The sequence below is a fragment of the Hippopotamus amphibius genome, chromosome 11 (genome assembly GCF_030028045.1).
Source record: "Hippopotamus amphibius kiboko isolate mHipAmp2 chromosome 11, mHipAmp2.hap2, whole genome shotgun sequence".
NCBI classification, from domain to species: domain Eukaryota; kingdom Metazoa; phylum Chordata; class Mammalia; order Artiodactyla; family Hippopotamidae; genus Hippopotamus; species Hippopotamus amphibius.
This window is the reverse complement of record NC_080196.1, coordinates 49,839,581-49,867,574: the sequence shown is the minus strand read 5'-3', so window position 1 is coordinate 49,867,574 and position 27,994 is coordinate 49,839,581. Positions and strand designations below refer to the sequence as shown.

At 42.3% G+C, this 27,994-nt stretch overlaps 1 protein-coding gene across 1 annotated transcript in view; it reads left to right on the top strand.

Annotated features, from left to right (window-relative positions):
- The window catches only part of TGFBR2 (transforming growth factor beta receptor 2), a 99,573-nt gene that overhangs the window by 42,675 nt on the left and 28,904 nt on the right, over nt 1–27,994 (top strand). Inside the window, exons 4-5 of the mRNA XM_057698908.1 lie at nt 23,115–23,914; nt 25,565–25,706. Of these exons, the coding sequence (XP_057554891.1) occupies nt 23,115–23,914; nt 25,565–25,706 (942 nt within the window). The remainder of the gene's footprint in view (nt 1–23,114; nt 23,915–25,564; nt 25,707–27,994) is intronic.

Genomic DNA, 27,994 nt, shown 5'->3' with positions numbered 1-27,994 from the left:
ATACTGGCTTATCCTCAATGGAAGAATGTATTTCATTCAAAGGGGACAAAAGTTGACAAATGGCTTGTAAGTCGGATATATTATATATATATATATATATATATATATATATAATATACATATATGTGTATAAATGTATATTACTATAAGCCCTTAAGGTATTTATGACTTCAGTTTTCAGTGTATTTCAACTCATGTGATAATCATGGGCCTACATTCATGTTTTCCCGCTTATTCATTATCAGGCTATTTGTTTATGAGGTGAGATAGCATAAAGGCAGTTTCTCATTGTACAGCTCAAGAAATCCAGTGCAACTGATGATTCAGATATCTGAATGATTTCCAAGTCTTCTAAAATACTCCAGGGAGTATGCTTAAAAATAAGCATCTCTCTTCTCTACGATGGGATATTTTCCTCACCTACAACATCAGGTATTAGGAAGAACACTTTGGGATCCATTTCTCTTATTGCCACAATCTCTCCTTTATACTAAGGAATGAAAACCCTTTTTTTAAATTGAAATATAATTGACTTACAATGCTGCGTTAATTACTGCTGTACAGCAGAATGACTCAGTTTTATAGACACACACACACACATTCTTTTTTTATATACTCTCGTCCATTGTGGTGTATCATAAGGTTCTGAGTATAGTTCTCTGTGCTATACAGTAGAACTTTGTTGTTTATTCATTCTATATATAAAAGCTTACATCTGCTAATCCCAACCTCCCAGTCGATCCCTCCCCAGCTCCCTCCCCCTTGGCAACACTAGTCTGTTCTCTATGTCCGTGATTCTGTTTCTGTTTCATAGGTAGGTTCATTTGTGTCATATTTTAGATTCCACATATAAGTGATATCATATGATGTTTGTCTTTGATTTGCTTCACTTTGTCTGATCATCTCTAGTTGCATCCATGTTGCTGCAAATGGCATTATTTCATTCTTTTTTATGGCTGAGTAATATTCCATTATATATATGTACCACATCTTCTTTACCCATTCATCTTTTGATGGACATTTAGGTTGTTTCCATATCTTGGCTATTGTGAATAGTGCTGCTGTGAACATAGGGGTGCATGTATCTTTTTTGAATTAAAATTTTGATTAAAATCCCAGGAGTAGGATTGCTATGTCACATGGTAATTGTATTTTTAGTTTTCTGAGGAACCTTCATACTGTTTTCTACAGTGGCTGCACCAACTTGCATTCCCACCAACAGTGCAGGATTGTTCCCTTTTCTCCACACCCTCTCCAGCACCTGTTATTTGTAGCCTTTTTAATGCTGGCCATTCTGACTGGTGTGAGGTGGTACCTCACTGTAGTTTTGATTTGCATTTCTCTAACAATTAGCGATGTTGAGCATCTTTTCATGTGCCTTTTGGCTCTCTGTATGTCTTCCTTAGAGAAATGTCATCTGCCCATTTTTTGATTGGGTTGTTTGGTTTTTTTTGTTGTTGAGTTCTATGAGCTGTTTTTATGTTTTGGAAATTAAGTCCTTATCAGTTGCATCATTTGCAAATATTTTCTCCAGTTCTGTAGATTGTCTTTTCATTTTGTTTACGGTTTCTTTTGCTGTGCAAAAGCTTGTATGTTTGATTAGGTCCCATTTGTTTATTTTTGCTTTTATTTCTATTGCCTTGAGAGACTGACCTAATAAAACATTGGTACGATTTATATTAGAGAATGTTTTGCCTATGATCTCTTCTAGGAGTTTTATGGTGTCATGTCTTAACATTTCAGTCTTTAAGCCATTTTGAGTTTATTTTTGTGTATGGTGAGAGAGTGTGTTCTAACTTCATTGTTTACATGCAGCTGTCTAACTTTTCAGCACCACTTGCTAAAGAGACTATCTTTTCCCCATTTTATATTCTTGCCTTCTGTGTTGAAGATTAATTGACTTAGGTGTGTGGGTTTTCTAGGCTTTCCATTCTGTTCCATTGATCCATATGTCTCTTTTTGTACCAGTACCATGCTTTTTTGATTACTTTGTAGCATTGTCTGAATCCTGACAGGGTTATGTCACCTGCTTTGTTCTTTTTCTTCAGGATTGCTTTGGCAACTCTAGGTCTCTTATGGTTCCATATAAATTTTAGGATTATTTGTTTTACTTCTGTGAAAAATGTCATGGGTAATTCAATAGGGATCACATTAAGTCTGTAGATTGCTTTAGGTAGTATTGCCATTTTAACAATATTAATTTTTCCAATCCAAGAGCATGGGCTATCTTTCCATTTCTTTGAATCATGTTTAGTTTCCTTTATTAATGTTTTATAGTTCTTAGCATATAACTCTTTCACCTCCTTGATCAGGTTTATTAGGTACGAAAACTCTTGAAAAAACTTTTATTTTTCTACTCCAGGACAAATAAGATGGTAAACACAAAAGCTCTCTGGAGTGTTTTGTGCTACATTTTTTATTAGAACAGCACGCTGTTCTTTTTTTTCTTTTAATTAAATTTTTTTTTTATTATTATTTTTGGCTATGTTGGGTCTTAGTTCGGCATGTGGGATCTTCATTGTAGCACACGGGATCTTTCGTTGAGGCATGTGGGCTCTTATCTGCGGCACATGGGCTTCTCTCTGGTTGTGGGGTATGGGTTCTCTCTCTCTAGTTGGAGCACACGGGCTCCAGAGCGCATGGGCTTGATACTTAGCAGCACACAAGCTGTCTAGTTGAGGTGCGCAGGCTCAGAAGTTGTGGTGTGCAGGATCTTAGTTCCCCAACCAGGGATCAAACCCACATCCCCTGCATTGGAAGTCAGATTCTTTACCACTGGATTACCAGGGAAGTCTCTGTTCTTGTTGATTTCATTTATTTATTTAGTTAGTTAGTTAGTTAGTTAGTTAGTTAGTTAGTTGTGCCAGGTCTCAGTTGCAGCAGGCGTGCTCTTTAGTTGTGGCTTGCCGGTTCCTTAGTTGTGGCGTGTGAACTCTTGGTTGTGGCATGCGTGTGGGATCTACTTCCCTGACCAGGGATTGAACCTGGGCCCCCTGCATTGGGAGCGTGAATCTTAACCCTGCACTACCAGGGAAGCCCCCGTTAAGTTCTGACCTGCAAACACAATGGATAGTGATTACTCACATCTTCCATTTTTCTTAAATATGCAAGGGAGAAAAGTTGAGCCACAAAATTTATTCTTTATTTTTAGTGCTACTATGAATGATAGCTGACATGCAGAGGGAAGGTAGTTGTTGAGTTTGGTGCTAAGCCCTTTTGATGGCCTGGCCCCATGTAAACTTATAGCCACCCCATAAGGTAGGCACTGCTAGTGTTCCAATCTTATGGATGAGAAAACCAAGCTCAGAGAACTTTAACACTTTGTCCAGGATGCCATGACTAGTGGGTGGCATAGCTAGTATTCATAACAGGCTGTGTATAAAATAAAACTTCTTTTTTTAATTTTTGTTTTTTAATTTTTGGTTGTGTTGGGTCTTCACTGCTGTGCGTGGGCTTTCTCTAGTTGCAGCGAGTGGGAGCTACTCTTGGTTGTGTTGTGTGGGCTTCTCATTGCAGTGGCTCTTCTTGTCTCGGAGCATGGGCTCTAGGCACACAGGCTTCAGTAGTTGCAGCACACGGGCTCAGTAGTTGTGGTGCATGGGCTTAGTTGCTCCGTGGCATGTGGGATCTTCCCAGACCAGGGATCTAACCCATGTCCCCTGCATTGGCAGGTGGATTCTTAACCACTGCGCCACCAGGGAAGTCCCTAAACTAAAACTTCCGTGAGACTTTTTTCCCTCTTGCTTTCTTTTTATTTCCTTTTTTCTTGAACTCTATCTCTGTCTATCTAAACAGATAATATGTGCACATATTTAAAAATTCAAATTTGATAAATTGGATACAGTGAAAGAAAGCCTTCCTCCTGGTCTGTGATCATCCATTCATCCAAGTTGCTCTGTGTGTAAATCCTGAACTTGGTAAATCATATCATTGAGATTTTTTTTAAAGTCAGACTCACTAATGTATAATTTACATAAAAGAAAATCCACCCTTTGAAGATACTGTCTTCACTGAATTGTTTTTTTTGTTTTTTTTATTTTTATTTTCTCACTGAATTGTAACTAATGTATATAGCTGTGTAACTATTACCGCAATCAAGATATAGAACACTTTTGTGAGTCTAGTAAATTCCCTTCTTCCCTTTTGCCATCATCATTGGGATTTTTATTCTCATTTTAGAAATTTGGTTGCTTTCTTCCTGTGTTTGGTGATTTCCATTTACCTAACCGAGGCCATGATCTCAGTCCTCTAAAGAATGGACAAGTGGGACAGCCCAGCCTCAGACAACAAGATACCATTGTGTTCCTTTGCCTCTATAGGCACCGAGGCCTAGTCTACCAAAAAAAAAAAAAAAAAAGCCAAGTCTCTGCATCATTTAGCTCCAATTTTCTCTCCTGCTCCATGTTGCTGGCAGATGGTTTGGGGGAGGATGGGCTTCTACACAAGCCCCAGGCCTTCCATCTTCACCCCTTTCAGGTTCCCATAAGTTGGCATGTAGTTAGCGTTTATGTGCCTCTGGTCTTGTTCACCTTATCAAACCACCTTTACGTTCTGTACCTGAGAAATGTACAGAAAGTGAATTGAAGATAGTGAAGATAGATATATTGTGATAATCCTCTTAAGGCCCAGAAAGATGATTGGATTACTCTCCCCAGGTGAGGCAGAGAGCTAGGCACACAGAAGTTAGGTAACTTGCCTACTCAGCTAGTTAGTGGCAGAACTGGGTTACAGGTGTGGTCTCCAAACTCTCGCTAAGGTCTGTGTCCCTAGTACAGGGTTTGAAGCCTGTCTTCTGAGGGGCATCAGCAGCTGCTCGGAGGAACTGAGGGAGAAGGGAATAAGTCAGTTCTCCTTTACCTGCCATGTGTACCACGCTTCAGTAAGAGATATGAATCACAGAAAGGTGTTGCCAGTTTTCATGAGTTTGCTGTCTTTCTCTTTGAACCAGATACCTATCTTTTCTCCCAGGATCCCCCAGTGGGGCCTTGTGCTATGCCCGGTGGCTCCCTAATTCCCTAAAGTAGACCAGCTAAAATGAGGCCAGGGTCCACTCTTCCAGCTGCTCTCCAAAAGTCAGGTCTCACTGTCTGATGATTCCTGCTTGGTGAAAGATGTGTAGAATTCTAAGGAAGTCATTGTCTCCCCCTGAGCTCTCCAAGCCCTACAATTACGGTTAGAAGAGGGGACATTTGTCTGGCCTGGTGACAGCTGTCAGTCAGACAAGCCCTGTCAGGCTCTTGGACCAAATTGAGCCCAGGATGTGGGCAGGGACCCCTGAGCTAACGGCTTCCTGTTCACTTGCAGATGACATATCAACTTCACAAAGATATGATGTGGGTAGGATTGCTCATTAAGCCTTGAAGAGTCCAAAAAACCACTCAGTTTTATTCATTTCATAAATGGTTTCCAGGTGCAGTAAAGATGCTTCATTTGCAGAGTGCTGGGCAAGGAGATGATTTCTGCTTGTTTTAGGTATGAGATAAACAGTCTAGTGTAATGGTTAAGGTGGGCCCTAGTGGGTTTCTAGAATTTTAAGGTCCATTCTGCCACTTACTAGCTTTGCCACGTTAGGCCAAAGCTAACTGACATCTCCTAGTCTGTAAAATGGAGCTGAAAGGAAGGGAGGTGGTTGTGATGTGAGGACTGGCTAGGTTATTACATGAAAAGTGTTTATGACAGAGCCCCATCTGTTAGCTCTTGATATTATTTGGGGTTTTATATTGGATGTGGGTCTTTTGCTCATCCTAAGATGTGAAGCCAGGACCATCCGGCCCTCAGGTGTGTTCCAGCGTTGAGATCTGTGGTAGACCACTGTGTGCAGCGGGGCACTCAGACCTCCTACTCATCATGCTGTGAGTTCGGTATCCCACCGCAGTGGTTCAGTATCGCACTGCGAGAGTTCAATATCATGCTACAGGAGTTTGGTATCACGCTGCAGGAGTCAGTATCACACCGCAGCAGTTTGGAAGGGACTTGTGTGGCTTTAATTTATGCCTCATGCAGCTTCTCTCTTCTCCATGTGCCTTCACAGAGGCAGAGGGGAGCATACCGAATCCCCAGTTTGTAATCAAAGCTAACCACACCCCTCCATCATCAGATAATATTACATATTAGGTGCGTTGTTTCTGTTTTGATTGAATCACAGTAGGAGGTGGCTAAATACAAGTGGGAGGGCTCACAGTGCCATTCAGGTCAGTGCTCAAGGCGACCAGTTCCCTCTTCCTTTTCTCAGTGGAAAGCTGCTCTAGGCCACGTGGCCTCGTCAGTGAATGGCTGTGCCGCTGTTGACAACTTCCTGCTGATAACTTCCTGCTGATGGTGGTCCCTGCGGCCTGGGGATTGAAGGAGGGGATGCTCGGGAGGGCTGGCACACAGTAGGTGCCTCCGTCCTCCCTCATTCCTCTGGATAAGGAGCCTGCTCTGTGCTGAGGAGAACCCCTCTTCTGAATGGGGAACCTCGCTACTCCAGGTGTCCACAGACCAGCTGCAGCATCGCTGGGTGGCTTGGTAGAAGAGCAGAACCCCAGGGCCCTCCTGGACCAGTTGCATCAGCATTGGTGTTGTAACAGTGTCCTTGGTGATCTGTTCTTACACTGAAGTGTGAAAGCACTGGTGTGAACTCACCCAGCTAGGGATAGAACCAGGGAACCAGAGATGGGTCTTGTTAGCTTAATGATGGTAACTTGCCAAGCTGATCAATCAGCCCAATGGCAATGCATTTAGTCTTAAACCTGGTCATGTGGAAATGAGCTAAATATGCTTTACTCTGTCCTTTCGTGTAACAGAACTCCCCAGTGAAATGGGCTGTTTTTCCACAGCAATAGTGAAGTCATTTTTTGTACATGCTAAAAACTTTGCGCTGGCATGGAGCTCCACGTAGAGAGGATGAGGTTCCTTTTCAGGAACATCTCTTTGGTATGTTCACATACTTTATCTGTGCGATTGTACCTTACTATTTCCTGAAGCAAGAAGACATGTGGGAATGCCTTCAAGATGCATTTCACAAGATGTTGTTTTCAACTGGATCTATTGATATAAGGGAGTTGTTCGGTAGCCCGGTGGAACCCTGGACAAGGAATAGGGAGGCGTTAAAAGGAGTTCGCCTGACTCAGTTCACTCCTCAGCTGTTTGTGGTGATTGTCTGCTGGGTTAGGAAGGTGACTCTTGACAGCTTAAAGGAGGTGCGCTTCTGGACTGCTTCCAGCTCCCGGAGGGCTGGACCGCTGGCCATCCCACCTTTCCTCCTGACTTAGAGCTGAACTGCTTCTTTTGGAAATGGGAAGACCCCATGCCATGTGGGAAAATTAGCGTTAAACTCAAGTGTGGACTCTGAAAAGATTGGTTCCTAGGCCAGGGCCCTACCCTCTTCTTTATCTGAAGTGCAGGGGAGCTGGCACCATGCCCCAGACCCAGGCTGTGTAAAGTCCTAGAACAATAGTAGCAGTGGTCTCTGCCCTGGGGTGAGAGCCTGCTATGGTTGTTCCACCTGTGCTAACTGCTTTAGGGTGTGTTGCCTTGTTTCCTAGCGTCATAACTTTTGACGTCATATTCTAGCATTTTCTCAAATTTGTTGAGTTATAATTAACAAATAAAGTTGTAAATATTTAAAGTGTACCTCATGGTGACTTGGTATACATATACTTTGTGAAAGGATTCCCTCCATCTAGGCATTTTACACATCCATCACCTCACATATTTATCTTCCCTTTGTGTGTGTGAGAACATTTAAGTTCTACTCTTGTGGCAAATTTCAACTGTACAATACAGTGTTACCAACTGTAGTCACTATGTTTTACACTAGATCCTCAGCACTTATCCATCTTAGAGCTGTAAGTGTGTACCCTTTTACCAACCTCTCCCTGTTTCCCCCACCCCCAGCCCATGGCATTTTACTCTCTATTTCTGTGAATTTGCTTTTTTTCCCCTTAGATTCCACATATAAATTATACCATGAGGTATTTGCCTTTCTCTGGCTTATTTCATTTAGCATAATGTCCTCAAAGTCTATCCGTGATGTTACAAATGGCAGGATTTCCCTCTTTCTCATGGCTTAATACTATCCCATTATATATACAACACATCTTCTTTATCCTTTTATCCCTTGCTGGACACTTAGGTTTCTTCCAAGTCTTGCCATTTATAACTGATGCTGCAGTGAACATGGGAGTATAGAGAGCTCTTTGAAATGTACATTTCTTTGGATAAATACCCAGGGGTGGAATTGCTGGATCATATGGAAATTCTATTTTTTATTTTTTAAGGAACCTCCGTACTGTTCTCCATAGTGGTTGTACCAATTTACATTCCCATCACCAGTGCAAAGGGGTTCCCTTTTCTCCACATCCTTGCCAAGACTTGTCATTTTAACTTTTTGGGAGTCGTATCTTTTTTTATGCTGAAATGAAACCGATGCAATTAGCTTGTCCAAACTTTTAATTTTACTGACAAAGAAATGGGTTTCTAAAGAGTGATATGAATTTCCCAAGATTTCACAGTTGGTTCTCCGCCATTTGTCCACAGGAGAGTCAGAGAATCTTGTATCTTTTTCAGGGAATACCATCAACCCTCCACATTCAGGTGTCAGGATGGTGCTTGTTGACAACAGTTTTACCCCCATGTGCGGCTGTGGACACACACCTGGTTGCTGAACTGTGCCCAGAGTCCCCATTCAGCCGTCCTGGGCAAGCAGCACAAGCGAAGGCTGTACCATTCACGGGCTTGGGAGGAACCATCTTCATAAATGATGGTCAGCAGGATGCTCACCTTTTGAGAATAGTGTGGTCTCCTCAGTGAGATTTTCTGGGTTCAGATCCCAGCTGAGCCATTTATAAGTTGTGTGCCCTTGGGTGAACCAATTCACCTCAGTTTTACCCTGTGAAAAATGGGGTAGAAGTCGGGCTCACTTTGAATAGGATTTTTGTGAGGATAAATGTGTTTATTCATGTAGTGAACTTAGAATGGTACCTGGCACAGAGCAAGTATGCAATAAATTTTGGCTGTAAAGAGTTACTATTGTTCCCCTAGATTCAAATGTTCTGTTTATGCATTTAGCCAGATGAGTGAGGCACTTTGTACCAATGTCGTATTGCATTCTCCTTCCTGAAAATTCCTTGTGCTGACTCGTGTGTAGGTACCATCCATCATCAGCAACAGTCCTGTGAATCAGAGGGACAGGCTCACTGTAAAGAACACTGTGGAGGAAACTGTTCTCTGCATTGTATTGTCACCTTGCTAAGGAAGCCTGGAGAAATTTCTTTCAGCTCTCTGCCTTGGAAAGGTTATCCCCTCCTGAGGACATATTTGCGTCTGATCTTAAGGACACTTTGAAGCATATAGAGATTCAAGTAGAGCAGGGATCAGCAAACTTCTTTGATAAAGGATAAGTTCATGAATATTTCGGGCTTTGCAGGCCAGAGAACCTCTGTTGCAGCCACAGACAGTATGTAAACAAATGGATGCAGCCGTTTTCCAATAAAACTTTATTTACGAAACAAGGCTTCAGCCCAACCCCTGATTTACATGCCTGTGTTTTGTTCTATTTCTCCCTACAGTACTTACTACCAGAAAAGCTTGAGTCATGCTTCTAGCAAATGTGTGGGCGCAATTTTGTATACTGACATTACCTCTGCTTGCCTGTTTTCCTGCACTTACCTTCCATTTGTCTTGATTCCAGCTCCCATTTTTACTTTTTTTTGGTCTTCCCCCACTTACTGTGTCTGTCTGTAGGTTGCATGAGATTTTTTAAATTTATTTATTTTTTTACAGGATGGAACAATCAGTACACATGTCAGTTACATCTAATTAACTTAGAAACCAGGACTCTAGAAACCGCTCTGACTCAGAGTTCACCCGATGTGGCTGAATAGAGAAGCAGCCATCACACAGTGATGTGTGTGCTCCTGACTGACCCACAAGCTGCCTGCAGGCCCTGCAGATCCCCGAGATGCTCAGAGCAAAGATGTGAGGAGACAGGGACTCCTGGTAGCCACAAAGTTTCCTTCTTTCCTCTCTCATTGTTGTCGAGTTTCTTTTAAATGAAAACAGCCTCTTTGGTTTGCAAGTCTAAAGCTGGCAGGAAGACAAATGATTTTTTTTTTTACAGTATCAGACACGCGGTTTCCTGTCTCTGTTCAAGTTGCTAGCAGATCATCTCAGCCAGCTGGGTCCCCCTGGACCTGTTGTGACCTTAATAACATCGCTTCCCACCATCCAGCAGACCCACTCTGGGTGTGGATCACGTGCCTTGCGTACTATATGGACTTGTCTTGGTTTCTGAGTTGGGGAGGGCTTGGACATGCTGCCTCCTGTGTCTGCAGTCTCATTTTGTGTTCGCTCTGCTTCAGCGTGCGGCAGGCAGCTGGCTTCTTGGGGAAGCTCTGAGTTCCTGCATGTAAGAAACCAGCAGAATGTTGGTGCCCTGGCAGCTCTGGGCTCTGGGCTGCCTTTGAACTGTGCCCTCATGACTCAAAATAGCTGGCTCTCCAGCTGTGCCTTTTTGTTTCAAGAGAAACAAACCAAATGTACTTTCTGGTCTCAATGCAAAAGGAAAAAAAAACTAAGTGTGGAAATTTGGTGGAGAAAACTTGTTAGAAGAGGAAGAATATTATGAAGTCTCTCGTCTCATTCCAGGGAAGAGAAATCATTTATTTGAGGGGATGACTCAGTGCTGAAGGAGCCTTGGGTTGTGAATGAGTTAGAAGCATCCTCTGAATCCCTGAATATGGCCCCATGTCTGGCCAAGGAAATTATAAAGATCGTACGTGCCAGAGGGCACTGTGACTCAGTCCAGTGAGGCTTAGCATGTATTTGAATTGTCTTCAGGCAAAGCAACTGGCTTCTGTAGGTTTTCTTTTCCCCCTAAGCAGCAAAGTAAATAAAGATGCTCTGAGGCCAGATGTGGTTGCCGGCTGTGAATATTTCTACCCTGGAACCTCATTCTGACGTGAATCACAGCCGAGTGGAATCCATTAAGGACACAGTCTGTCTCGAATCCCATCCCTTGGATGTGAGTGACCAATAAAATAGCTGGGCCCGTAAGGCTGGCGTTGCTGCGAGGCTGTGGTGAAACGTCTGCAGTCTCTCCTCTCACAGCGGCCTCCTGTGTTCTGTAAACAACACACAGATGGGTGATGGCGAAAGGGTCCAGGAGACTGTATGCTACGCTCCAAGTACCTCGGTGTCCCACCAGTGGAAAAACACTGAAGCTAGCTAACTACTGGGAAACTGACCCTCATTTCCGCCCGTCCTGAACTCTAGAGGCTGTATTTACCTTCAGTTGGCCATCCGGCTGACCGGCTTTTGGAAAACCTTTTCTGATCCTCAAATAACTCTCGCACGTTGCTAATTATGTAAAATCTCAGTGTTCCCAGCAATAATTATGCCTTACAAAAACTAATATTAACTTTTAAAGAAACAATTCATATTTGCTTCTCTACTTTAAAAAAATAGATACACCTCATGTTGCTGGCTCCAGTGTCAGGAACAGTGGATTCTAAATTTAGTGATTACAGTTCCTTCCATGCCTTCTCTTTTTCCCGGGTCATATCCTAGTCTCCTGTCAGGCTGAAGTGGTTCTTCTTGGCCTTGGCTACACATTGGAAACACCTGAGAAGCTTTAAAAACAACTCATCAGCTGGGTCTTATAGCCCTGCAGTTTTGGACTTAATTGGTCTGGGGCCTGGTGTCAGGATTAAAAAAAACCAACAACTCACCAGGTATGCAGCCAGTGTTGGGAACCACTGAATTCAAGACAGTTTGTTCCGCCAGATCTTTTTGTATTTTTCGTCATGTTCCCCATATAACCTGAGAGAGGATGGTTACAATTAGAGTGGCAGCCACCACAGGAAGTAGCTAAATTCAGCCCTCGAGGTTAGAGAAGAAAAACAAGCAGACTCACACCTGGGTCACCCTCTCCCTGGGGAATAACAGGATTCCTTAATAGAGGCTGTCACTGTGCTTGCCACACTTCACCAGCAAGTGCTTCGGAGCGAGGCGGAGGGCCTCACTGGGTAGGCCTCTGAGGTTGTAGACCTGGTGAAATCATACATTCAGGGCAGGCCCATTTGCAGCCTGGAGGTGTGGGTGGCAGGGTTTGGGTGCCAAAGCCCAGCCAGAGTGTGGTTCAGGTGGAGCCAGAGAGAAGGTAGGAGGTGTTTCGGTGACAAGACAGATATTGATAATGTGCGTAATTGACGTGCTTTTCTAAAGCTGGCGCATCTCCCTGTTAGAGGAGATAGCGGGATAACTCAGGCCCTCTCTCTCTGCTTTCAGGTTTCCTGAAAACGTGCAGGGCCCCAGGACAGGGTGGAAGATACAATCCAGACAGGCAGCCAGGAAAGAATAGAGAATTGGGGCAGCTGGGAGTCTTAACAAAGCCCAAGCTGGCTCAGTGGTCAGAAGACTCTACCACAGAGGAGGAAATGAGAAAATCCTGCCCCAGAGAGCACAGGTCAGCCCGTGGAGGATAGACGCTCATAAGACATGTTGTTGTGTTGTGGGCAAAGCCCGGCATGTTTGAGGCTCTCTCTTCATGTGGGAAGGTCGATCAGCACAGGGGAAGGGGTGCCTCGCAGCAGGGACGGGATCAGGGTTCTAACTGCCTGGAATGACCGCGATGTGAAACTGAACAGATACAGGTCAAGCCAGGCCTATCCGTTCATGTGATTGACGGCAGAGGAGCAGCGTATTATAAACCTGGCCTGGCATCTGCTCAGGTGGTAAAGACCCAGGGGTTTAGAGGTGAGTTAAGGTCATTCTGACATTGGGGTGACCTGATGGAGAGAATCAAAAGGAAACGAGAACGCACAAACCAGCAGTGGTCTGCACTCACTGGCATAAGCACTCACTGGCATAACAGAGAGTCCTACTGTTACCAGTCTACACGGATTACTTTCCACGTATTGGAGCTGGGTCTAGGGAAATGTTGCAGAGAATCTTGAGAAGCAAGAATGATTTCAGAGAACAGATCACTTTATACTTAGGAAGAAGATCTGGCATGTATGGGGTGCCTGCCCCATGCTGGGCAGGTACGCGTCTGATAAATATGTCAGACTTTAGGGTCTGATGAATAGGTCTTTTTAGGAATGATTGAAGAAAACAGGTGTTCAGCCTGAAAAAAGAGATGATTTAGGGATGTGGGTTAAATGCCAACAGCAGGTTGACGGCTCCCCTTCCACAGGAGGAGGAGTCATTGCGTTGTCTTTTGCTTTAGAGAATAGCCTGAAAACCAGCAAGTGGACTGATGGGAAGACCATATGTGATAATAAAGAATATGTTTTAAAATATCCCAAGGTTGAGACTTTCTCCTAATAGGTCTATTGGGGTTAGATTATGGGATGATTAACAGAGAAGTGGAGTCCTTCTTTTGTAACATTTATGACAGAGGTTTGCTCTGTACCTCTCAGGAATATTCCAGAGGAGGTTGTCATACTGGATTAGACTACACGTAAGGCCCTTTTGTTGGGGAGAGAGGTAGGAAGGAAAAAACATAAAGGAGACTGTGGAATGGGATGTGAGGTGAGGCAATAGCTTAGTTTTGAAATATGTACAATTGGAATAAAAGAATCAAATGGACTGTAAAGAAGAATTCTTCCATCATTTGGAGGAAAAGTATTCTCAAAGTCTGTCTCGAATGTCAAACAGTGCTGTCCATATGCTGGAAGTTAAATTAAGCCCTGCATGCCCAATGAGCTACTGTCCTTCTGTTGTTTAATTTAAATGATTTTTTATTGTTTGCCTGAATTTGTTTACTTTTTCTTGAGATGACGGATGGGGAATTATATCTCATTCTGCACTCCTCCTGCAGTTCATTTATCTAGAACATTCTCACAGACCATTTTCTCATTGGCTAGCACTGAAAACAATTGTCTTAGGGTTTTGCCCACAAGTCCACAGTGAATTTTCTCTATAAGAGGGAAACATCTCTATGGCAGAATCCCAAGGGGTGTTTGCTAAAGCAGTGCTTCTCAAACTTTACTGCGTAAGTGAATCTCCTAGAGAGCTGTGTAAAATGCAGATTCTAATGCAGCAATGTAACACAGGGCTGAGATTCTGTGTTTCCAGTAAGTTCCCAGGTGCTGCCTGCTGATGCTGCTGGTCTGGAGGCACACCTTAAAAAGCAGGGCAGCAAGAGATCCCTTTTGTACCGTGCCACCAGAAAATATGCAAAATATTGGCACTCCCGAGTTAGAAAGTATATATATAGTATGATGGATTGGGGGGTGTGTGTGTGAGAGAGAGAGAGAAAGATGGGACAGCAACAGAGGAAAGCTGATAGGATGTGGAGTGTCACAGAATAAGGAGGCAATTTGCTTTGCTCCTTAAGAAATCGTGTATTTTTCCCTTTAGGGATCCCTGCGTGTCTGTGCCTGGCCAGGGCTGTGACTCAGTAATGCTTCCTTTTCATGTCAAATGAACATACTTGGAACATAGCCAGTAAATGTTTAGGGGATTTTGGTACCTTTTGTTCACTTTCATCATTTTCTTCATTATAACTGGGTCCAACTTCACTAGACCTGTGATAAAACTGTTTTGTCTCTGGGAAAACAGAATCCAAAACAAATGACCAAAAAGCACCTGCTTACCTTCTCTCAGTGCAGCCAGACTGACTCCCTCCATAGCCTTTTACCTGCTTTTTTTAAAAAAAAAAAAGATGAAGTATAGTTGATTTACAATGTTGTGCTACTTGAAGGTGTGCAGCAGTGATTGTTATACATATATACATATATATTATTTTTCAGATTCTTTTCCGTTATAGATTATTACAAGATATTGAATATAGTCCCCAACTAGGTCCTTGTTGTTTATCTGTTTTATACATAGAAGTTTGTATTTGTTAATCCCATACTCCTAATTTATCCCTTTCCTGCACTTTCCCCTTTGGTAACCATAAGTTTATTTTCGAAGTCTGCGAGTCTGTTTCTCTTTTGTAAATAAGTTCATTTGTATCATTTTTTTAGATTCCACATATAAGTGATATCGTATGATATTTTTCTTTCTCTGTCTGACTTAATTCCCTTAGTATGATAATCTCCAGGTCCATCCACTTTGCTGCAAATGGCATTATTCCATTCTTTATTATGGCTGAGTAATATTCCATTATGTATATGTGCCACATCTTCTTTATCCGGTCCTCTGTTGATGGACATTTAGGTTACTTACATGTCCTGGATATTGTAAATAGTGCTGCAGTGAACATTGGGGTGCATGTATCTTTTCAAATTATGGTTTTCTCTGGATATATGCCCAGGAGTAGGATTGCTGGATCATATGGTAGCTCTGTTTTTAGTTTTTTAAGGAACATCCATACTGTTCTCCATAGTGGCTGTCACCAACTTACATTCCCACCGACAGTGTAGAAGGGGTCCCTTTTCTTCACACCCTCTCCAGCATTTATTGTTTGTAGATTTTTTGGTGATGGCCATTCTGACCAGTGTGAGGTGATACCTCATTGTAGTTTTGATTTGCATTTCTCTAATAGTTAGCAATGTTGAGCATCTTTCCATGTGCTTTTTGGCCATCTGTATGTCTTCTTTGGAGAAAAGTCTATTTAGATTTTCCACCCATTTTTTAATTGGGTTATTTGATTTTTTGATATTGAGCTGCATGAGCTGTTTGCACGTTTTGAAGATTAATCCTTTGTCGGTCTCTTCATTTGCAAATGTTTTCTCCCATTCTGTTTGTTGTCTTTTCGTTTTGTTTATGGTTTCCTTTACTGTGCAAAAGCTTCAGAGTCCCAAATTCTTAAAAATCAACTTACACTACTTCTAAATATACAGAATGGTATCTGCCAATTTTTTTTTATTTGTTTTTTTGTGGCTAAGCTGCTTGGCTTATGGGGTCTCAGTTCCCTGACCAGGGATGGAATCTGGGCCCTTGGCAGTGAAAGTGCAGAGTCCTAACCACTGGACCACCAGGGAATTCCTGGTATTTGTCAATTTTTGAATCTCTGAATCTACCTTGAATATTCTTAGGGCTTTCCATTGCCTAATAAAATGTTATTCATTTGAGTCCAGAACTGTTTTTTTTCAAATTGTCAAAAAAGGCAACTTCTCAGTGTTCATTGAGAAAATCATGAAATTGAATCTCAGCTCAGTGTGGTGTCTGGATACATCATGGTTTAGAGGCAAAGTAGTAACATGAAAATACATCACTTAGATTGTAGACTTGGAAAGCTCAAGAGAAGTCCCCTTCCAAAAGCTGTGGGGACTTCAGGATTTGAAATACAGTTGCAGTTGTGTAATATTCTGCACAAAAGTGACCTTAAACCCAAGGCAGCAAGCACAATGTGGCAAAGAGATGATTTGGGGATATACAGGAGACTTGGGATAAAAATAATTAAATAAGCTTTTATAACAAAATGTGCTATGTGTTAGTCTCTTTGGTAATAATAGGGTTTGGGGACTGAATGTAAGAGTGCTTTGAATATTGTGAACTTCCTGTCTTCCCAATACCAAATTGCCCTTTAGATATAAATTATATCATCAGAAAAGCAGCCACCTGTCAGTGGGTCTGTTTGTACAGTAGATGAGCAAGCACAGTGACATCTGGAGACTAAGAAACACTGATCAGGTGTAAAGGACCAGGTAAAATATGGCTGCGGGTGTATAGACTTTTTTTATCTGGTATGGCAGGTTCCCCATTTTGCCTTACTGTGCTGGTTGGTTGCCATCTGTGATTCATGTTGACTAGGTCTAGCTATATTTGATCTCAGTGCCCGAACTGTTTTTCAAAGGAATGCATTTAAAATGTCCCCATTAGGATAAGGTTTGCTGAAGATTGTTGGTCTATATTCCTATGGAGGGCTATAGCTTTATCATACTTTTTCTGTATCTACTGAACTGATCATACAGTTTTTCTCCTTTAAATTATTAATGTGGTCAGTGATAGGAGTTGTTTTCTTTGAATATTTGTTTTTAATTTAAAATAGTACTTTTTATTTTATATCCTCGACTGTTTTTGGGTTGCTACCATTTATATTTAGAATTTGTTTTTTTAAATCATGGTACACGAGTGAGATTGTTCTGTAGTTTTCTTATATTCTTTTTGTCTGCTTTTGTTTGTCCTATTTTCAAAGAACGAACAAGCCGCAGTATGCTTTTCCTAGTCACTGAGTTTGTGTGACATTGAAATGACCTATTCCTTGCAGGTTTGGTGGCTGTCAGCTTCATCTGGGTGCCTGGAGCTTCAAGGGGGACATTCTTGCTCAAATGTTTTCGGGTACTTTTTTCCCGCAACTTTAACTGGAAAAAAATTAAACTTTCTGAAAAGTTGAAGGAGTAGAACAATGAGCCCCTGTATACCCTTTCCCTTTCTCTCTATTCACCATGTGTTAACGTTTTACCACCTTCTCATGTCCGTGTGTGTATGAGGCAGTGGGGGTGGGTGTGTGGGTGTATTACAGTCCACATTCAGGTTTCCCCAGAGCAGTGAGGCTGCTGCTGAGCTGGTCAAGGACCACGCATGGTATTTGGGTATTTTGCCTCTTCAGTGTGTTTCTTGTTTTTTGTGACTTTGACTTGAAACAGGTGGGCCATTGATTTCATAGAGGCACATTCTGGATTTATCTCATGGTTCCCACTTGTTTAGACTATGATTAAACATTTTTGTAAGGATTCCACTGGCATTTTTGTTGTAGGAAGTTTTTTTTAGTGGGTTGAAAATTCTGCAAAAATGAAATTCTGACGTGTATTCAGTCACTGATACTAAGAAATTTGACAGTAGAGGGCTTTAAAAAAGAAAAAATTAGGGTTATACTGTAGGAAGATTTTTAACTACTCAATTTCTTTGATGTTTGTAAGGTTATTCAGGCTTTTCTTGGGTCAGTTTTAGTAAGTTACACATATAAACTTTTAGGATTTTGACCAATATTGTTTAAGTTTTCAAAGTTACTGGCAAAATTTTTTCAGATCCTTTGAGTCTTGGCTGTGACTGTGATTCTGTCTGCTCCAGACCTTTGCCCTTTGCCGTGTATCAGTCTCCCCGGGGTTTACATGTTGTGTTGATCATTATACAACCCATTCAGTGTGGTGTTGATTCTCCCTCTTGTATCTTTGTTTTCTATTCCACTGATTTCAACTTTCATCTTTACTCTCTCTTTCCTTCTCTTTTCTTTGGCTATATAATCTTGTCCTTTTTCTAAATGTTCATATTGAAGCCTCTGTTGGCGGAAGGTCCTGGGAGCTGCGGTCGGCATCCCTCTTGAGGGACGCTGCCCCTCCAGCTCGCCACTAACTGCCACCCCAGCCTCCTCTGGGGGGACCACAGCTCACTGTGCACACAGGCTTCTATTTGCATCTCTAGGAAATGGGAACTGATTCAGATCTAGCAGTGTGGCTGCAGGGGTTCAAAATAATCCACATGAAACCCAGTGTTTGGCGTTTAGTAAGTTCTCAATAAATGAATGCTGTGCTTTTAAATATTGCAATTATCATAACGACTTGAGACAGGAAATTCTCCCTCCCCCCAGCTTATCTCTCTTGAGCACAGTTTCCTTCTTTGGATCTCGGCCAGTTGCATATATATCCTGTTGCTTTAGATGAACATGTTGGCGTGTGAAAATCTCTGTGGTTAGCATGTCACTCCCAGCTTCAAGAATCTCTGTGGTTGTCATGCAGTGTTCACCAGCGCACTAAGGTGTACGGAAAATGAGCATCTGTATCCCTTTCTGTTTCTTGGATAAATTATTATTTTGTTAAATTTTTGCCCAGATTCCTTCATTGAGTCGGGGAATTGCAGAACTAATTCCGATATTAAAGTAGGAGCTCATCTCTCAAATTCAGCTCTTTTGATTTGGTTTTTATCAAGATGCATTAACCAAGCCACATACACATTTTTACTGTTGGCCTTAATTTAATGTCTTTTTTACTATGTGATTTTTTGGGGAAAAAAAGAATTATAGAGGTTCCTTTTGGCAACGAGTGTTGGATTTGGGGGGCCTCACAGAAGACTTGAAAGAGCCTTGGGAGTGACATGTTTCCACTGTGGTGCATGTGTGTGTGCACGCCTTTGTGTGTGTGATTAGGCAACTTATTTACTTTTAAATCACTCCAGAGGATCCTATACCAAGGAATTTCTCCTTGAGGTTTTCTGCCAGTTTTGTATTTTTTTATCTGTACTAACATTTATCTTTGAGGTTTGTCCTTAAAAAATATTTATTTATCAACATTCTGACATTTGCAAATGGCTCCTTATTTGCAGCTCAGTTTGGCTCCTCTATGTGGGACACATTTGGTTGGAAGTTTTTGAAATTATTAAACGGGCCTTTGGGTTCATTGCTAGGGAGATAGCTTGGTGGCGTGGAAAGAACAGGTCTGGAGCCATGCAGACCTGTGGGAAACTGGCTCCTCTCAGTTTTCTGTTTCTGTTTTCCCTTTCTTCCTTTCCCTCCCCGCCCCACTCCCTGTCCCCCACTCCTCCTTCTGTCTCTCACTTCCCTCCCCTCTCTCTCACTTCTCCTTTCTCTCTCTCTCCCCTTTTCCCTTGGTTCCTCTTTCCCTCTCTCCCTCCCTCCTCCCTCTCCCTCCCCCTCTCCTTCCCTTTCTCCCTCCATCCCTCCCTTCCTTCTTCAACAGCCTCCTCTATAAAATGGGGCAATGAATAGAACCTGACTTGGCTGTTGGAGAAATAAAGTGAGATGCTGCTGATAAAGTGAATGACCTGTACCCAACTCGATAAAGCCTGTAACAGGATAGTAATCTCTGTTGTTCTTAGGAGAGTTAAGAGGAGGGTTTCCCATCCTGTTCCACTGCAGAGCTCCCCTCACACAGGGCAGAATCCACCCTTGCCTGTGGGGCACACAACACATCACCCCAGGAGGGTCCATCACTGGCACCGTTTTCTCCCTTACTGACTTCCCAGAGAAACAGATGAGACTGGAAATCTCTGCTCTAGGAAATCCTGGAGGAGAGGGCTAGGGCTGACGCCTTCACTCTGCCCAGCGCTCTTTGGTTTTATGTATGTGCCTTGCACTTCTAGGACAACTGGTGAAGCCTATGGATCTCTTCACAGTGTTGTCTTCAAATGCCATAAAATAGAATACACAGGAGTTCAGAGAAGATCAAACACAGTGTAATAAAATGATCAAATATTTTAAAAAATCAATTTCTGATGTAATATTTGCTTATATAGTAATGGTTTAAATAATAAGATCTAGCATGAGGTCGAACAAATTGAAATGGCTGAGTGATGAATATAAAGGATTCACTGAGGTCTCTGCAACAAACATAACCCGGCATGAAAATATCTGTGGTTTCTCTTGGTGACAAAGTCATAGGTGTGGCTGATACTGGGAAATGTGAAAATTTAGTTAAAGCTTAGAGAAAATAAAAATATGTCATTTTGCCCGTTTAAGTTTACAGACTCCCTGAATTCTGTCTCTGGAGCCAGGCTGAGAACGTCTGCTGTCACTGCGGAGCTCCACATTTGTTTGAGCCCTGGAGAAGCTACCCTGTTTGTAGTGTCCCCTAGAACTCTGTGTGACTCCGTGTTACATAACAAGGGAGTGTAATGTGAATGTCAAGTTTTGAGCACTGGTTACCTGCCTGTCAAAGAAACAATTCATGGAGGGTTCCAGTAGTTCAACAATTATATCTTGGGAGGGAGGCTCAAGAGGGAGGGGATATGGGGACATATGTATAAATACAGCTGATTCGCTTTGTTGTACAGCCGAAACTGGCACAATAGGGTAAGGCTATTATACTCCAATAAAGATTAAAAAAAAAAAAGAAAAAAAACCCAAAACAAAAAAACCCCAATTATATCTTGAGTCTCCTATGTTCTAGGTCCTATGATGGGTTCTGAGAGAAGAAAGCAAAAGATTTTAGGGTTCTTCCTAGTGTAAAACTTTTCCTTTCCAGGCAAGGGAAAGATGCATACTTGCAGGAACACTACTCTACTCTGGTTCTTAGTTAAGAGCAAAGGGGAACAGTCTGCACACCTGAATGTGCCCCCTTGGACACATTATCTGAGAACTGCCCATACTTCAGAGTTAACCCTTAGTGAACAGCCATGAAGTCACTTAGTCCAGTCCCCAGTGAAGAAAACCACTTTATCAAATTGAGAGCTTGTATAAAGTCATTCTTAATTGGTTCCTACTGATGTGACGTTTAGAGACAGTATGACATGGGGTTAAGAGCAGGGATCTCTAATCAAACAGAGCTTGAGAAATTATTTAACCTGTCTGACCCTTAGCTTCCCTATCTGTAAAATGGGGTTTATAATAATAGCAGTATCTACCTTATAGGGTTTTTCTGTCAATTAAGAATAAATATTATATAAAACTCTTGGCACACAGAGAAGTACATAATTTGTATTTGATAATTATGAGTTTCAGTGTAATTGGGGCCTGGCAAAAAGAGATACTTGCTGCTGTTCTCTGAGTAAAGGAGAAGCTATCTTGTACCTACTATACCTAAAGCTGTTGGTTTTTCTAGGAGCAGCTCAAGGGTTAACTCTGAGAGGGTGTGGGTGGCTTCTGTTTAGATAAAGCCACATCCCAAAGCTTCCTTTCTGTGTGATTTGCTATTGTTAGGGTTTTTCACCACCTCTTTGAAGTTTCAAGATTGAGAGCTGTTAATAGATAATTCCCTCCTGACCAAATTTTTACCCTTAGGTTTTCAAAAAGAAATCATAGGAAATTTGAGGGGAAAGTAACATTTCAGTTTCTGAGGTTGAGAGGGGGATTTTTAGAGTTTTCTTCAATCAATAAATTTCAGGAGATCTCTGTTTTTGTGTTTCTCTTAGCCTGAAAAAGACTAAAAATGAGAAAGGAAGACCCTTTTTCATATATGGATAGGAATTAGAAAATAAAATTGTCAGTGATACACGAACAGCTCATTTGGATGCTTTACCCCTTTTAATGAATTGGAGACATAGCTAAGTAATTACGAAGTTAATATTTAAAATTTTTTCATTGTGCTGTTGTCTCGTATGTAAAAGAATATTCACATCGGACCAAAATGAAGTCTCTCCAAATTCTTCCAATGCATTGCAGGTTGTTAAAATAACACCAGTAGAAGAGGGGCTTGCAAACTTTTTCTATTGAGGGCCAGGGAGTAAATATTTTAGGCTTTCTGGGCCAGATATGATCTCTGTTGCATGAACTACTTAGTTTCTTTTTTTATTTATACAACCCTTTAAAAATGAAAAATCTGTAGCTCTTGAGGCTGTACCAGAGCAGCCTGTGGGCCCTAGGGCCATATTTTGCCAACCCCTGCTGTAGGAGCATAAAGAATGGGAGGGTTTTTTTTTTTTAATTGAAGTATAGTTGATTTACAATGTTGTATTGATTTCTGCTGTAGAGCAAAGTGATTCAGTTATACATATATGTACATTCTTTTTTTTAATATTCTTTTTCATTATGGTTTATCCCAGGAGATTGAATATAGTTCCCTGTGCTATACAGTAGGACCTTATTGTTTATCTATTCTATATGTAATGGTTTGCATCTGCTAATCCCAACTTCCCAGTCCATCCCTCTCCTACCTCCTCTTCCCCCTTGGCAACCACAAGTCTGTTCTCTATGCCTGAGTCTGTTTCTCTTTGGTAGATAGGTTCATTTGTGCCATGTTTTAGATTCCACATATAAATTATATCATGGTATTTGTCTTAATGATTTACTTAGTATGATAATCTCTAGGTCCATCCATGTTGCTGCAAATGGCATGATTTCATTCTTTTTTATGGCCAAGTAGTATCCCATTGTATATATGTACCATATCTTCTTTATCCATTCATCTGTCGATGGACATTTAGGTTGCTTCCATGTCCTGGCTATTGTGAATAGTGCCAGCAAACTATTTTCAACGGCCAGGTGTGGGAGGGGCATCCCAGGGTATGTGATTAGCTCATGCACAATTCTCTGATTAGTTGATGTTGAGTTTTGATTTCTAAGATGAGTTTTGAGGGAAGAGTAGGAGACATTGACTAGATGGCCAGAGTCAGGGAAGACTGGACAAGTACACACCAGCATCCATGCCTGGAATAAAAATTCACCATACATTGTCAGCAAAAACTATGCTGAAGGTAAAACCTGAGATGCCTGGGGTGTGGACCACTTCCTTCGAGTGCACACCTGCTGACCCAGCTTCTTCTCTCCTTCTTTGTTTCCACCTCAGAGTATGCCACCAACAACCCCGACTTACTGTTGGTCATCTTCCAAGTGACAGGCGTCAGCCTCTTGCCGCCTCTGGGCATCGCCATAGCTGTCATCGTCACCTTCTACTGCTACCGTGTCCACCGGCAGCAGAAGCTGAGCCCGGCCTGGGACTCGGGAAAGCCACGCAAGCTGATGGAGTTTAGCGAGCACCTGGCCATCATCCTGGAGGATGACCGCTCTGACATCAGCTCCACCTGTGCCAACAACATCAACCACAACACGGAACTGCTGCCCATAGAGCTGGACACCTTGGTGGGCAAAGGGCGCTTCGCCGAGGTCTACAAGGCCAAGCTGAGGCAGAATACTTCCGAGCAGTTTGAGACCGTGGCTGTCAAGATCTTCCCCTATGAGGAGTACGCCTCCTGGAAGACAGAGAAGGACATCTTCTCAGACATCAACCTCAAGCACGAGAATATCCTGCAGTTCCTGACAGCTGAGGAGCGTAAGACGGAGCTGGGCAAGCAGTACTGGCTAATCACTGCCTTCCATGCCAAGGGCAACCTGCAAGAGTACCTGACGCGCCACGTCATCAGCTGGGAGGACCTGCGCAGGCTGGGCGGCTCTCTGGCCCGAGGCATCGCACACCTGCACAGCGACCACACCCTGTGCGGCCGACCCAAGATGCCCATCGTGCACAGGGACCTCAAGAGCTCCAACATCCTGGTTAAGGGTGACCTCACCTGCTGCCTCTGTGACTTCGGCCTCTCCCTGCGGCTGGACCCCACTTTGTCTGTGGACGACCTGGCCAACAGTGGGCAGGTAGGGCAGCCCCGGCCCCCTCGGGCCCCTCCCCTCACTCCTGGCACCCCTCCCTCTGGTTTCCATCAGCCCTGCACTCTAACACTGGTCCAGGGAATCCAGTTAACCTTGGCCACGCCCCACTCTCCTGACAAATGGCGCCTCTGACAACCAGCAGCATTTTTCTCCCTGCTTTTCCAGATTCTTCTCCATTCAGGACAGGCATTTTCACTTCGAGTCAATACTCATTTCTCTTCCATTTGGACATTATTTTTTTGCATCAAACACTGCTCTTACTGTATCTCCATCTTTTTCCTGTCTTAGGGTTGTACTCAGCCCTTTCTGCTCTGTACTCTTGGTCCATATATTGTTGTTGTTGTTTTGCTGTTGTTTTTGGCTTTGGTTTACGATTTTAGAAGGCAGTCTCCTTGAAGTCCAAATCCACATCCATTTGGTTACATCCAGCACAAGGCCTTGAATAGGGAAAGTGACCAAGAAGCATTTGTAGAGTGAGTGATGGACTGGGGGAAGGAAGGGTTCCTCTTTTGAAGCATCTCACTGATTAAAATTGAAACCTTTCTGCCTAAGGAGCTATTAGAAACTAACATTACCATCATCCTTTATGTTTCACATGCCGGGAGCTTGGCTGTGGGTTAGAGTCAAGTCTTGAGAGCACCGTTGTTTCCTCTTACGAGGCTGGGGGGGTGTGCTTTTGAAGCATCTAATCACTGCTCAGGCAGCCCTCTGGGTCCATGGCTACACATCCAGTGTAGAGATAAACGTGTTGAAACACGGACAGATTAATGCGCCAGGGTAATGAGTCAAGCAATGACCTGGTAAAAAATTTCTTTTAATGCATGCCAATAAGAAGCATTATTTGGGGGTAATATTATTAACTCACTTGACATTTCTTGGATCCTTGGGAAGGTAGGACTTCATTGTTATTTAGCCAGTCTATACAAGCTGCATTATTAAACATTCAAGTGGTTTTTCTTTTCCCCTAGGAACATTTTTTTCTTTTTTCCTATGTATTACACTGTTTTCATATTACCAGTCATCATTCAAATAAAACTACATAGGATTCCCATCAAAATTATAAAATGACCAGGTTTGGGCTCTTAACGGAAATACTTTTGTACAATTCAATTTAACAGAGATTTTATGTAATTATATAACATCCTTAGCACACTAGATTGTGCCGGGGGTAAACAAAGAAGATTAAGACAATTCTCAAGTGACAAAAAATTAATGGCAGTTATTATTTCACCACAAATCTTGGAGTTACAAGAGTGAAAAAATATTGAATTTGCAAAAACAAAAATAAAGATGTGAAGTATCACTGATGTGGCCTCTCAGGTTCTCTGCAAGGATGTTGTATACATGATAGGATGACATATGTCATGGGGCTAGACAAAGCAGCTCTGGGGTTTGGCATTTCCTTATTTTGGCATTTTTTCTTTACATTCTTTAAAGGGTTTTTAGGGAGAAAACACCTATTTTTAAAAACATAATTACATCGCTGTACCTTTCTGTGCAGGTCTCATTACTTTAAAAAGCATTGTGCTTTTTAAAGATCGACTACCCATGTCGGGGGCAAACGTCAGCTATATTTTGAAACTGGACATGCAGTTGGAATTCAGTGATGGGCCTCAATGTCTGTTTTTGCTTTAGGTGGGAACGGCGAGATACATGGCTCCAGAGGTCCTAGAGTCCAGGATGAATCTGGAGAATGTCGAGTCCTTCAAGCAGACGGATGTCTACTCCATGGCCCTGGTGCTGTGGGAGATGACATCTCGCTGCAACGCGGTGGGAGGTAGGCACGGACCACTGTCATGGTGCAGTGGTGCCACACACGCCTTCAAAAACAATATCGTGCTCTTTGCTTCAACATGATTTCAGTGATACAGAAGAGCTAATTGAGATCTGGTAGGACACAGCTATTCAGGAATGATCTGGAATTGTGCTAAAAAGCCTGGGTTTTATAGCTGAAAGCCAGGTTTGGAGCATAAAGCATTTTATCTCCTTTTCTGAAGTATATACTTACTTTTTCTCTTGACCCATCGCTCCACAGGTATTTACATATCTAGCAAGAGATGAACACATAATATTTATAAGAATTATTTCTGCTTATCAGATGGGTACCATGATTCAGAAAAGTATCTTATTTTTGTTTTTTTTTTTGTATTTTAAGGTTTTTCAGAATCATAAGATCCAGGAAATGGATTTGACTCAAATATACTCTTACGACATAACTTTCCTTTGTTGGACAAAGCAAGCAAGACGGTTTGACGTATTTGTTTAGGTTTTGAAAAATCTAGTGAAGAGAGGTTATTGAGGAATGCAGTATTCTTAAGAGGTACAGGGGGATGTCATTGTTTTAGAGAGCATTGTCCCCTGGTCTTCCTGGAGATGGGAATGGCTGATGTGTACATCACTTTATCCTTTTCTGACCCTCCTCTCAGTGGTTTCCATCAGGGTCTTAGGTCTCACCTTAGAAGTTTATGTATCCCAACCTGGTCCCAGCTGGATGCTTAGTCAAGCCAAGCTAACTCCAATTTTAACCCTTTGTTTTCTAATAATGTTAGACTCACAGAATCATTGCATGAGTAGTACAGGGAGTTCCCATATACTTTTCACCCAGCTTCCCCTCATGTTAACATCTTACCTAAATCAAGCATAACTGCAGAAGATGGGACATTGACATTGGTACCATATCCTTAATTAATCTATAGGACTAACTTGTATTTCCAAGCCCCCGGTAATGGGGAACAGGATCCACTCCAGGATTCCACATTACCTTAGCATCCAGGCCACCTCAGTCTCCATCGATATGTGATGGTTGCTCAGTCTGTTTCCTTCGTGACCTTGACACTTGGGAAGAATTCAGACCAGTTATTTTAGAGACTATCTCTCACTTTGGGTTTCTCTGATACCTTCTCATGATTAGATTGGGATTGAAAGTTTTTTACGCAAGAATACCAGAGAAATGACATTGTGCCCTACTCAGGGTGTCACATGTGTGTGGAGGTGCCAGTGTGCTGTCCAATATCATCATGTGGTGAAGGTGTCTCTGTGTTTCTCCCTGTAAAGATACTACCTTTTCGATTTATAATTAATACATATCTTGTGGGAAGGCACTTTGACCTGTTTCTACTAAACACCTGTTTAGTAAGGAGACTAGACCTGTTTTTTATCATAATTTTACCTGCTAGTTCTAGGGTCCATCAGTAGTTCTTGCCAGCAACAATTATTACTGTAATGTTTGCCTAATGGTGATTTTCTGTTTTTCTTACCCCTTCTGATTTATTCATGGATATTCAGCTTATGAAATATCTGTCCTTTCTCTCACCAGCCCCTGTTATTTATTCATTTTACTGTGTATTTATATGAGTATGAAGTTGCAGATATTTATTTTATTCTATGAGTATTTAAGATTATCAATATTTATTTTGTCACTTAGCTTATAACAGCTTTGGTCAGTGGGCCAAAAGAGCCAGCGTTTTGCTTCAGGTGGATCTGGTTGGCACCATTGCCGGCTCTCATAATTCCTCCTATTGAGAACTTCTTAGCTGACTCTCCAGAATGGGTCCTGCTGGGGGACCTTGCTGTCCCATCACCTAATTCCCTAGGTCCCTGCATGGGGATGGCACTTCCTGCCTAGCTGACCCTGTTATTTTCTAGTTTCCTGCCTCAGATGTCTTTCCCCGTAGCACTTCCGAAAGTAACAGTTTTTCCTTGCGCAGGGAAATTTGTTTAACCACATTTCACCCACTGAGAATCACTTTCTGACTGAAAGCTTTGACAGTTCCAAAATGAATTCTTAGACCAGACCAGTGTGAGTTGTGTATGAAGAGATGACGCTTGTTGTCACTGTCAGAATAAATTTACCTAGGTTTCGATATCTCTCTTGTCCTTTCAAGCCCATCATTCTATAAACATGAGCTGGAGACTGTGTCTCTGTCTTCCCATCTGGCAGTGCCGCCAGCTTCTTAAGGCCTGATGTGAGCTCCCTGCTTTCACAGTTATCAATGACTGACGCCCTTTCCTGTTGATATTTGCTGAGTGTGGAAGAATTCGGGCTATTGGGGAAGAACAGAGTTC